General features: G+C 45.8%; 1 protein-coding gene across 1 annotated transcript in view; it reads left to right on the top strand.

The window, feature by feature from the left end:
• The window catches only part of PPP1R1A (protein phosphatase 1 regulatory inhibitor subunit 1A), a 90,103-nt gene extending 82,013 nt beyond the window's left edge, over positions 1 to 8,090 (top strand). The window contains exons 6-7 of the mRNA XM_063119263.1: positions 1,453 to 1,579; positions 6,092 to 8,090. Coding sequence (XP_062975333.1) covers positions 1,453 to 1,579; positions 6,092 to 6,095 — 131 coding nt within the window. The 3' untranslated portion in view covers positions 6,096 to 8,090. The remainder of the gene's footprint in view (positions 1 to 1,452; positions 1,580 to 6,091) is intronic.
• The last annotated feature ends 3,990 nt before the right edge of the window (positions 8,091 to 12,080 follow it).

Below are 12,080 nucleotides of genomic sequence, written 5' to 3'. Positions count from 1 at the left end.
TGGGAGTTGGGGTACAACCACATCTGGAGGGCCATAGGTTTTCCACCCCTGCTGTAGACTTAATTAGGAGCATTAAGATATTTTAGTGAGCTTTTGTGTGGGTGTGGGTATGGAGGCTGCAGTGCTCAGATGGAGCTCCCCAAGGGTACTCCATTCACTTTCACAGGGGGAACAGTTCTGCAGGCACTAAAGGGCTCTGCGTCTGAAGCTACCACTGCCATTGCTGCCTTAGAGTCTGTATCTGAAGCTTCTATGGAACTTAGGCTACGTCTTATTCAGCAAAACAACCTTGTTTATTGGATTCCACAACCCCTTTTTAATAAGGGTCTGTCTAACTTACATAACTGTCGGAGATGTAATGCACCTAATGCTTCTTTAATTCATATGTTTTGGCAATGCCCAGTAGTTGCCTCCTTTTGGGAGGAGGTTACTATAAGGATAAACTTTGTACTGGAACAATCTTCAGTGTGGAACGATGTATATGTCCTCTTAAACTACCTACCGGCTTCTTGGGAGTTAACACATGGTCACTGCAAATGGATTTTCAGAGCCCTTACGACAGCCAAAAGACTTATACAATCACATTGGAAGGACAAATGCTCACCTCCCATAATGCAATGGATTGAGGACTTAACACTACATTGTAGTGTAGTGTACATTGATGGTGCTATATAAATAAATAATAATAATAATAACACTATCAACATTTGAACAGGTGTTATATAGGCACAACTTGCAAGTGGATAAATATGGCTATATGGTCTGCTTTTCTTGAAACCTATACATAACTCCCTCTACCCACCCTCCTTATTTTTTTTAAACGAACAGTATACCTGATGGAAAAAAATGATGATATTCCTATATAGGTAATGGGGATTTTTGTTTTGGTTTTCCTTTTCATGTTTCTTTTTTTGGGGGGGGGGGTCTGTTTTGTTAATATTCCTAATAGAAAAGAAAAAACAGACAAACTTCTGCCATTGGCATACATAGGGGAGCGTGCACATGCTCAAGTTCTAGCTGCACGTGCGACTATTACCGATTTGGGGCTGGGCAGGATTAGGATTGTCGCAGCACACTGGGTTTCGCATTTCCCGTGCGCTACCTATTATGATTATAACCACCCCTCCAATCCTTCTTGATCAATTACAGCCGGTTGGCAACCTCTCCGTGCATATCTGTAGCGGGAATTACATCTAACCCGGTTTGCTTATTAACAGAGAACCTCATCTGGTGCGCTTTTCCTCTGTTGACCCAGTTTGGAGAGATTTCTCAGGAGCTGTTTTTGACAGCTTTCTTTGGATTTATGTTTGTTAGTTTTTTTTTTAAAAAAAAAAATCTGAATACTTTATCATGTGCCAAGCTTGACATTTCACTGTCGTGAATGCATTAGAAATCCCCCCCCCACCCTCCCTGTTTCCTCATGGACGTCTTTTTGGCCATTGTTTTGTGCAGAAGGAAGAGTCACGGGCGTTGGCTGCGCGGAGAGACCTGGCAACGTGAGGCCTGACTTGTCCTCAGAGAAGCAAGGCATCCATATACCACCGGAGAGCTGTGTGGGGAAGGAGAGACTGGCCAAGGAGTATGTACCACTGCAAGTATTAGGCTGGTAGGGGAGGAAGTTAAAGGAAGGGAAATAAGCAAGCTCAGCTCTGCCTGGAATAAACCAAGAGGATATTTTACCAGTTCTCAGGTTAAAGCAGATGTCGGTTTTCCTCCAGGTTTTCCTTTTTGGGAATAGTATTGCAGGAAAAGGTCACAGAACAGCCTTCCCCAACTCAGCGCCCTCCAAAAGTGTTGGACTCCCAAGTCCCGTAACCTCCAGCCAGCCCATACCTGATTGGGGATTAGAGAACTTGTAGTCCGACACATCTGCAGAGCACCGGCTTATCGGAGGTGCCTTAAAACGGGCTGTGCTGAAAGTTTGGGTTAAGGGGCTTGAAAGTAGTCTTGGTGTTCGTCCACCCACCCACCCACCCAAAAAAGCATGTTGAGGATGTTCATCTCTTTTATGACCATTCATAGATGCTGTTTCTCTGATCGGTTTCGGCTTCCGAATTTTGTTATTTTGTTTTCCCCCTGGGTTAGGTCTTCTTTTACCTTCCTTATGCGATCACCAACCAGTGAGGTCACACACCCACACCCCGTGTAGCAAATCAGACTTCACTATGTGTAAAATCACCAAGTTAAATGGAGTTGATTGCAAATGAGAGACGTGTTGTTGGAGCAGCATTGCCCCTCACTCTGAATAGAGAAACACGTTTGCTAACCCCCACCTTTTAAAAGATAAATCATCTAAAGGGGAGAGGACTTTTCACTGCTACTGGAAAAGATTTTTTGGGGGGGGGGGGATAAAGCATCCCATTTGCTTAAAACATTGGGGTGGATCCAGGATCTGCCTTCCACAAGAGAAAGGTCTCCACTCACGGAAGGTCTCTCTGCCCAATTTTTGGGGAACCCCCTACATGCAGCAGGGTCTCCTAACTCTCTGTGTGCATTTTCAGGAGTTTGAAGGGGTTGCCATGAGAAGGAGGGGTGGGGAAGTCCTGCCAACACAGGTGATCTAGCTTAAATCAGGATCCAGCCCCTGCTTGTTTTTTTATTTTTCCTAAATAGTACGGGTTAAGGTACTAGCCAATATCATCCATTCGCTCAGAAATCCATTTGCTATTGTGTTCCAATAGTTGTTCCCAGTAATACACCGCTCCGCTGATCCACTCCAGCCACAAGGCACGTCATTTGGTGTTTTGAAAACACCTTTCTTCCTTTTCCCCTTCGCCACTGCCTCTTGCAAGCAGGGGTGCTTGCGGAATTCCATATTTACGGATCCTGATACAAATAGATTGGACACAAAGATTGGGATGTAGCTATCCATCAAACTTCACACTCTGACGAACCTTGCAATGTAGTTCAAAATCTAGTATTTTGTGTTGGAAACATTTGCCCAGGCAACTAGGGACATTGCATGGCCCATGGGCACATCACGATCCCTCTGCGCATCGAAAAGAAGAGCAAATGCACAGTACTTCCTTTGGTGCATGAGGAATCCTCGCATGATTCTGCTGCATGCAGGAATTCCATATGGCTGGAGAGAGCCAACTTGTAGACAGGTTGACCCAGGTGCAGGGGAATGGACGTGCACGTGGTGCACGACAGATCAGTCTAGTTTACATTAATGTAAAATGCAGGAATAGGAACTGGAGAACTCTCGGGGAGCTAATGGTGTGCCAGGGGAATTGCGCACTTTCCGGAGGTCCTGGAAAGTGTGTTTTGCTTCCCCAACCCCTGTGCGCCAATCAGGGCCTTAAGGTTTTAAGAGGGCCTTTAAGGATTGGCACAGGGGAGGGGAGGGAGAAATGCGATTTCCCCAACGCTGGGGAAATTGCATACTTTCCCCTTCCACTCTAGTAGCAGCCAATGCCATTAGAGTGGAGGGGGGAAATACATGCTTTCCCTTGAGCTTTTTATTCATAGGGAATGAGTTCAGGGTAGTCAGTATTTATTTGTTAGTATCTGACAAACAAGATGTAATAGCCTCATGAAGATTCTGCCATATGAACCAGTTCTGGGATTCTTCTGTTCACACGTTCACTTGAAAGTGAAAGCAGGTTCAAGGGCAAGGTTCAGATTAAAGCAGGGGTGGGCAACTTGTGGCCCATGATCCCTCACCATTGGCTAGGCTGAGTAGGGCTGATGGGAGCTGAAGGTCAAACATTTGGTGGGGCCACAAATTGCTCACCAGTGACTTGCATGTGTGAATGAGCCATCTTGCAGACAGAAATGTCACAGATGTCAGAAGTTTTCATATCACTTCTGACACCATCCAGGCAGCTGCCAATTGCAGCTGCCAGTCCTGAAAGTGGTTTTAAAAATCGTTTGCATGTCGCGCATGTGAGTGTGTGTGTGTGTGTGTGTGTGTGTGTGTGTGTGTGTGCGTGCGTGCGTGCGCGCACGTTTTAGTCAGCTCTGCGTGTTATCAGTTTCCCTGGGTGGACACTGGGATTATGAAGTCTCACTGCGACTTCAATTAGTTCTCCTTTCAGCTTAGATTAGTTCGTTTGCGATCAAGCTTGTCAAAGGGAAAGTGCAGCTGCTTCACTCAAACCTGAGCTTAATCGAAGCTGAAAGCAGCATTCTTTGTGTGCCGTGGTGGGCATCTAAAATAAAAGTATAAAGTTGGCCCCAGAGAAGAAAGGCACATGAGCTTGATGCAGACTTGACATGAGTTCCCAACTCCTACATACAGGTGTGCCCAGCTTAGGGAAGGGCAGACAAGTGATTTTTTCCAATTGCCCGGATTCTCCAAACACCAATTTGAAGCTCGCCTCGCCTCTTTTCTTACATTTGTTTGCACCCTTTCCCCCTTTGTTTTGAACGGAGAAAGCACACATTTCAAATGCAGAAAATGCGCATCTTCTAAAAAGTGCACCAAAAACATGCGTCCCCCCCCCACACACACAAAGAGTAAAGTGTGAAAATGCACTTCTTTTTTTTCTAGTGTGAACACAGATTTGAAAATTTGAGAGCGTTTTTGGAGAACGTGCTCTTCTGCTCATGTTTGGGGTTGCAAATTGGACACGTTTGCATGATTTGTGAAAATAAACAAAATTCCCATACATTCCTAGCCTCTCTCTATATGCAGCAATATGTATCCTCTTACACCATATACACAAGGTCTAGCAGCACCAGAAGAGATTGCTGGCAGGCAGGCAGAGCTGGAAACTCTGACAACCGGCATCATGCAGTAATCATGGTTTATTGAGGGAGGAGATTAACTCACCTTCCATATTAATCAGGGGGCAATTTTCAAGCGATCCTGTGGTCTCTGGGAAGAGCATACCAAGGGCCTTCAGTTATTGTGAGGCTCCCTCTCCCCAGAGGGCGAAAGGTAGGTCTGCTCCAGAGGCCTCTTTATTGCAGCTGCAAAAACCTCCAGTTCCTCCTCTGCACTCCAGTGGGATCCAAAGCTTTCCCATTCCATTGATATGCCTCCCTGAGCAAGGGAGGGAAAATATTCCAGCCCTGTATCTGATGTACTTAGTACTTTCCCTTCAGCTGCCCTCTCTTGAAACTTGCTATTACCTTGTTCCGCATCTTTTCCATTTCTGAGAGCCAATGTGGTGTACTGGCTAGAGTGTTGGACTTGGATTCAGGAGATCCGGGTTCTAGTCCCCACTCGGCCATGGAAGCCCACTGGGTGACTTTGGGCCAGTCACAAACTCTCAGCCCAACCCACCTCACAGGGTTGTTGTTGTGAGGATAAAATGGAGAGGAGGATTAAGTACACCAGAGGAAAAAAGGCAGGATATAAATGTAATAAATAAATGAATAAAGTCCTTTTTTGGATAGTGAGGCAAGAACAGAACAGAAATGGGTACTGAGCAGAGTTTAAAAGAAAAACAACAACTGAGATAAGTGTCAAGCAACCTTATCGATAAGCCATCACAGGATTAAACTCTCAGACTGGGTTCAGGCAACACAATAACCAAAGGTGCTTTAAATAGTCAACAGTTGTTTATTTACCCCACCATGGGTTATGTTGTGTGGAGGGCACCATTGGTTATTTCCTCGGCCAGCATTGGTTATTTCGTCAGCCAGAGTCGCAAGGCAAGAGCGGTCAAAGCGGTGGCTGCCACTGTAGTCCAGCGGTCAGGATAGATGTTCGGCAGCAATGGCTGATGGGATATTAGCGGGAGGACAGACAGGGGAGAGAGGGCGGAGGATGAGTGAATCAACTCAGCGTGGACTAATAGTCAACGCAATGCTGATCCTAATCCACACCACGGTTGATTATTATCATGTCATGTGGGGAGTGCCCCCTAGATAAACAACTGTCAAGTTGATTATTATTCCACCATTGACTATCGTGTTGTCTGAACACAGCCTTAGAATGAGAGAATTTTAGAGATGGAAGGAATCCTGGGGGTCGTCTGGTGCAAACTCTTTGCTCTGTGCATAGTCTGCAATGCAGAATGCAACTACAGCATCTGGTGAATGCTTCCTCTTGAAAAAATGCAGCTCCACTCTGAAACAAATATCTTTGCTGTCTAAAAAAAACCATTCAGGACACTTTTATTTTTTTGTTCCTCTGTAGGTGATGCTCCCCTTCAGGCATCCAAACACAGACGGGGCTTGGGCCTACTGGACGGAATATCACACAGCTGTTTTCTCTCTTTCCTTTTTAAATGATTGTGTTTTTTTAAGATTTCAATGGCTGTTCAGGTGTTTGTAATGTTTTCCTTCTTTCTTTTTTTTTAAATGAAATGGCCCCAAGGCCGATCAGTGAGGGGGGTGGGGTCTGTTCAATGTTGGGTTTGGGATCAGGTCACAAGTGTGAAGGAGAACATGATTCAGCCTGGAGCACTAGAAAGTTTTTATCATAGCTGGAGGAACCTCCATCTTGTACCCCTTAAAACGGTCCTAACGTTAGACTGCAGGTGTTGGTTTGCATACCTGAAGACTCTCTACCATGCAAAAAACAATTCTTTGCCTATATAAAAAAAATATATAGAAAGTAGCTTTTCCTCTGTGCTATATATGTATATGGTGGCATTGCATAGAGAAGCATTCAATCATACAAGCTTCCACTTGCAGTCTGACGTCGCATACCTCATGTTCCATGTGCTGTGGGAGAGATCTAGGCCACTGGCTAGAAGATTTTATTTCCCGAGGCTCAGTTCTCGGTACTCTACGATGGTGTTTTCATAGCCGCCTGTTGCTTTCTGGACCTTCTATTGCTCTCTACTGTAATCATGGCTTAGTGCATGCTGGAAAACCCCACAGTTCTAGAAGGGAACAAAGGAGGAAATAGGTGCCTAAGTAAGGGAGTCTTTTCTGCTTTTCTTCAGGGCTCGGGCCCTATTAGTTGCTATGGTTACTCTTCAGGCACTCACTTATTCCAGTGTCATAGTACAAGAAATACCTTTAGTCATCCACCCTCCTCAAACCTTCCTGCCTGTCAAGCGAGAGAAATCCAGACAAATGGCAGGTTCTACATGTCCTTTCTGATACACCCCCACCACCACCATTGTTCCCATCTGGCTGAGCTGCCCGAACTTTGGGAGTAGTGCCATACAGCAGTGCCTTCTGAGAGGAGAGCAATGAGTTTGCCTCCCCTGAAAACCACCCACAGGCCTCATGAGTGTGTGCATAACCTCCGATAGGTGTCACGCATGAAAAATTGGTACACTTGTTTTCTGGGATACAAGAGTAGCTCTTTATAACACAGTAGCAACTGCTAAAAACAGCTGCCTATCTTTCCTCTTCATGCTAAACATGCTATCAGTATTTTTAGGGCCGGCCCTACTGTTAAGTAGACTGAGGCAGTCGCCTCAGATGGCCGCTGCTGGGAGGGGGCAGCAGCCAAGTGTTGTAGGAGAGAACTGTAGCCCAAGTGGCCTGCCCTATGCCCACTAAGAAAGCCTGCTGCCATCAGATGTGGAGGATGCTGCCCCATTGCCAATGTTGAAGAAAGATTCAACTGCCATCCTGTCAGCTTTTGTACATGGAATAGGAAGGGCTCTGCCTTGTTCTTCACCTCAGGCAGCAAAATGTCTTGAGATGGTCCTAAGTGTTTTAAAGTTTCCTGTTATACCAGGAGTGGGCAACTTGTGGCCCTCCAGATGTTTTGACCTACAGCTGCCATCAGCTCTCACCACTGGCTATGCTGGCCTTGGGCTGTGGGAGTTGTAGGCCAAACTATTTGGAGGGCCACAACTTGACCATCTGTCTTATACAATAGAAAACATAGTCAAGGCTTTCTTGGCTCAGTACAGGAACTAATTGGATGCAGCCTACTACAAGGAGCGAAACGCAGATAGTTGTTCAGCAGCTCTTGAGAGTGGCCTGGCACTGTGCCATTGTTAACAAAATAGCCCAGCCAAAAGAGGTGGCCACAACCTGGCTACATGTCTAGGAGATCACAGAAGTCCATCTGCCTGTTTGTCATCCATTATGTATCCTTGAATCATTGCCAGAGTTTTACATATCTGGACCACAGTTCTGGACTCTGTCCCACCCTAACCCCCACCACACATGTGAATCCTGCTTCTTTTATTAAACGGGTCATCTTTGCTTTGCGAGTTCCCAAATCACTGCATTGCCTAAGGCGGTTTGTGTAGTGTTGAGCGCTGTGCACAAGACAGCACAGCGACGGTCAGTCTTTCAGCCTCTGCATTCAAAATGCATTCAGGGATGAACTTCCTTTTTCTTGGTCTACAACACTGCCCATCAGTCTGCAGTAAACACCACTGCTACGGACTCAACAGCAAAAGCCAGCACCTGTCTCAGTATTAGGAAATAAACCATGAAGATCACACATGAATACGAAGGCTTCTGAAATTAAAACCCACCTAATAAGAACAATGTTCCATCTTCGTAGGAGAGCTCTCTTGGTGAACCATTTGACAGAGGCTTCTGCTCTTTGCATATTCCTTTTGTTGGGAATATACCACAATTGCACATTGACCGCTTGAAGCTCTACACATGCGCACATACAGCCTCTATTTCCTGGGTATTCTCAAATACTGTTGTGCAGTTACCTGTAGGACTGCTTTATGCCACTCTAAGGGCAATTAAGGCTGCACGCCTTTGCACACTTACCTGTGAGAGAGACCCATTGAGCGCAGTCAGAATTGCTTCCAAGAAAACACGTGTAGAATTCAGTTGTAAGAATTTCTCTACCAGCTTTCCTCAACCTAACGCCCACCCACCCAAGATGTTTCGGACTTCAATTCACATCAGCCCCAGCTAGCATGGCCAATGGTCAGGCATGCTGGGAATTGTATAAAACATCTGGAGAGCATCAGGTTTAAGAAAGCTGTATTGCTGTAAAAGTAACAATGGTGAAACTTAAGAATCATAGCTAATCTCCTATGGTGGGGCTGGGCAACCTGTGGTCTGCCAGATGTTTGGCTGCAACCCCCATGTTAGCCGGGGCTGATGGGAGTTGAAGTTCACAAACAACTGGAGGGCTACACGTTCCCCACCCCTTTGTTAAAGGCTTATGCCGGCCTTGCTTGCAAGTGGCTGGTTAAAGTGGTTAAATGTGAACGCAAAATCTGTGCTTTCTCTTCTGTAAGATCTAACAACATTCACACAGGGTGCAAATAGCAGGGGTGTTTTAGGCAGTATCTCATTTGGAAATTGTGTACAAAAAATAAAGGCAGAGGAGAATCTGCCTGACAGGGCAAGCAAACCAAAAGAAACGGGAGAGGAGCCTAGAGATCAAAGAATCCTAGTACAATCCCCCATTGGTGCTGTGGAGACTTTGGGCTCATCTACACCAACAGGATATTGCACTATGAAAGCAGTATATAAAAAAGCAGAAGCCACACTACTGCTTTATAGCGGTGTTGAAGTGCACTGACAACTGTTGGGGCCCATTGACACAGACCACATACTGCTTTCATACCACTTTCATAGTGCTTGGTGTGCTTTCATAGTACAACTGCTTGGTGTAGATGTGTCCTGGCCCCCAACAGTTGTCAGTGCATTTCAGTACCACTATAAAGCAGTCGTGTAGATCCTGCAGTGCACTTCAATACCACTATAAACCAGTAGCTGCTCTTTCATAGTCGAATATATTGCTTGATGTAGATGAGCCCTAAATGGAACACTAAATGTCAGCACTGGTTGAACCAGCCACACACTGCAGAGATGCAGGAGTAGAGCAATGCCTGTATCTGCATCCACGGAGAATCGTGCCCAATGCTAGCTTTCAATTTCATACAGGAAGTTGAAATGGCATCACGTTAATCCTTTCCTTTGCACGTTCACAGCTTTATTGAAAGCCCCAGGGGTGAGGGAAACATGCAGGAAATTGGTTTCCTGATCCTGAGCAGCAAAAAAAAAAGAGGCATCCTGACTTGTTTGTTTCACCAAATGGAAGGTGGTGGAGGTGAGATGTTATTTTGTGTCAAACAAGCTCAGCAGGAAGGCTCCAGGAGGGGATCGTGACTGTCTTTTGTAAGTCCTGGAACTTTCTAAAGTGCATCTCAGAGCCTGGAAATGATGAATCTATACCCATACTTTGATAAGTTTATCGAGTTCTTTCTCCAAAACCAGCATTGCCACTGGAGTGTTGCCCGTTCCGGTTGGTCACTGCCACATACATACTGTCACATTGAACTTGGGCATCTGCTAACTGGAAAGTCGGGGGTCTGGATGGGCTGCATTCCAGTAGCTGTTTCCAGTACTACCACCCCTCCACTGTTCCACTCCAGCCATAAGGCACACATCAATTGGTGTTTTAAAAACACCTTTTCCTCCTCTTTCTCGTCCCCGCTCTTGCTAACCACTGCTTCTTGCAAGCAGGGATGCTTGCAGAATTCAATATTTGCACATTCTGATACGAACAGATTGGACACGAAGATCAAAACATCCGATTTTCACGTTCTGACGAACCTTGCGATGTAGTTCAAAATCTGTTTTAAAAGTGCGTCTTTGGGGAGAAAATGCATTCAAAAATATGTATCTTACATAGATTTTTTTGTGCACATTTTTCTTTCTTTTTTACTCCTGGATTAAAGTGTAGACAGAACAAACCCATGATTGAACATGTGCAGAAACAGACAGATCAGTCCAACCCCACCTGCAAGGACACTCTATGGCATTTCCGATGAACACAAAAGCAGGACTCGAGCGATTTGTGTCTCATTTTTTTTTCCCTCCTCCTTTTATTTATTTATTTTTTGTCGCTGTTCATTCCTTTCCTTTTATTTGATAAGTTTCTTTTACATGCGCATAATTTTGGAAATCTGCATTGGAGTATGGAGCTGTTATAATAAGAATTTGAGATCAAGAAACAGAACAACAACAAAAAAGAAGAAGTTACTGCATGGTAGAAAAAGTATGTCCGAGGTACAAATACATATACAGAGTTCCACGGACCAAATGTTTTGACAAAGGGGTATTTACAAAGTTGTGGGGGCCAGGAGTGGGAGGACAAGGAGGCTGGAGATGAGATCAGCAACAAGTCGTTTCTGGGGAGGGGCGGGGTGGGGATTGGTCACTTAGAAAAATGGCAGCCAGGGCAAAGATGACTCCAAACCCTTGACAATTCTTCGTCCGCCGTGTCAGCCTCGGGGGGAGCATTCAAAACATTAGCCAAGACAACACAGCTCAGGGGTGCAGGACCTCTTATGGACCAAGGGCCAAACTCCATTTCGGAGAAGCTGTCGGGGGGGGGGGCACATTCCAGCTGTGGGCAGGACCAAAATTCCATCTTATTGTATCTTAAAGGTCTTCCTGCCAAGTAACTCGGGAGAGGCATCCCAGCTTTTTAGAATAGAGGGGGGAAAGGCACACAAAAGACAGAATACCATCAAATGACCGGGGGGGGAAGAGGGGGGGCCTTCCGGGAGATCCTGGAGGATCAGATTGGGGCTCCAGGAGGGCTGGGTTTGCCCCCTCCCCAGCCTGAGGTTCTGCACCCACCCACCCGTCCTAGCCTTAGACAACACGGCAAATTCTCCGCATGGATCCATTCCAAATGGGAAAATGAAGCCTGAAAAATGCAATCCTGTGATGACCTAACAAATTTCAGGCTGGGGCAGACAAATGGATGTTCCCTCCATTTGAAGAAACGGAAACAGACATCCTGTCCTGCCAGAAGCTCCAGAATGTTCCACTCTTCCTTCACCACTTTTCCCCAACCTGGTGCCCTCCGGATGTGTTGGACTCCCAATGCCCCCCCCCACACACACCCCGATAGAAGGTGTTCTACGCCCTCACCAGCTCAGAAATGGCTCTCATCTAGCAACCCAAGTGCATCTCTTGACTACAGACACTCTTTTTTCTGCTCCCAACAGAGCTAGTCAATGCCAATAGGCATCCCCATATGATTGCTCCCGGGTCTTCTTAAAATATCAACCAATGCACCTTGCCTTCCCTTTTGTTCTCGGAGCACCTGAATCAAGCAGCCAAATGTGCAAATGCAGGAAGAACACCTTTCATCTGACTCGCCACATGGTCTTCCCCCTGTAGCTAAAGAACCATGTAAGCATCAAAACTTGCAGTGGTTTTTGACCATCCGATTTAATAGATGAGATCATTTTGCCTTTTCTACCATTCTCCTAGTGAAA

This window comes from Elgaria multicarinata, chromosome 3, assembly GCF_023053635.1.
Source record: "Elgaria multicarinata webbii isolate HBS135686 ecotype San Diego chromosome 3, rElgMul1.1.pri, whole genome shotgun sequence".
In the NCBI taxonomy this organism is placed as follows: Eukaryota; Metazoa; Chordata; class Lepidosauria; order Squamata; family Anguidae; genus Elgaria; species Elgaria multicarinata.
This window is presented reverse-complemented; position numbering and strand designations above follow the sequence as displayed.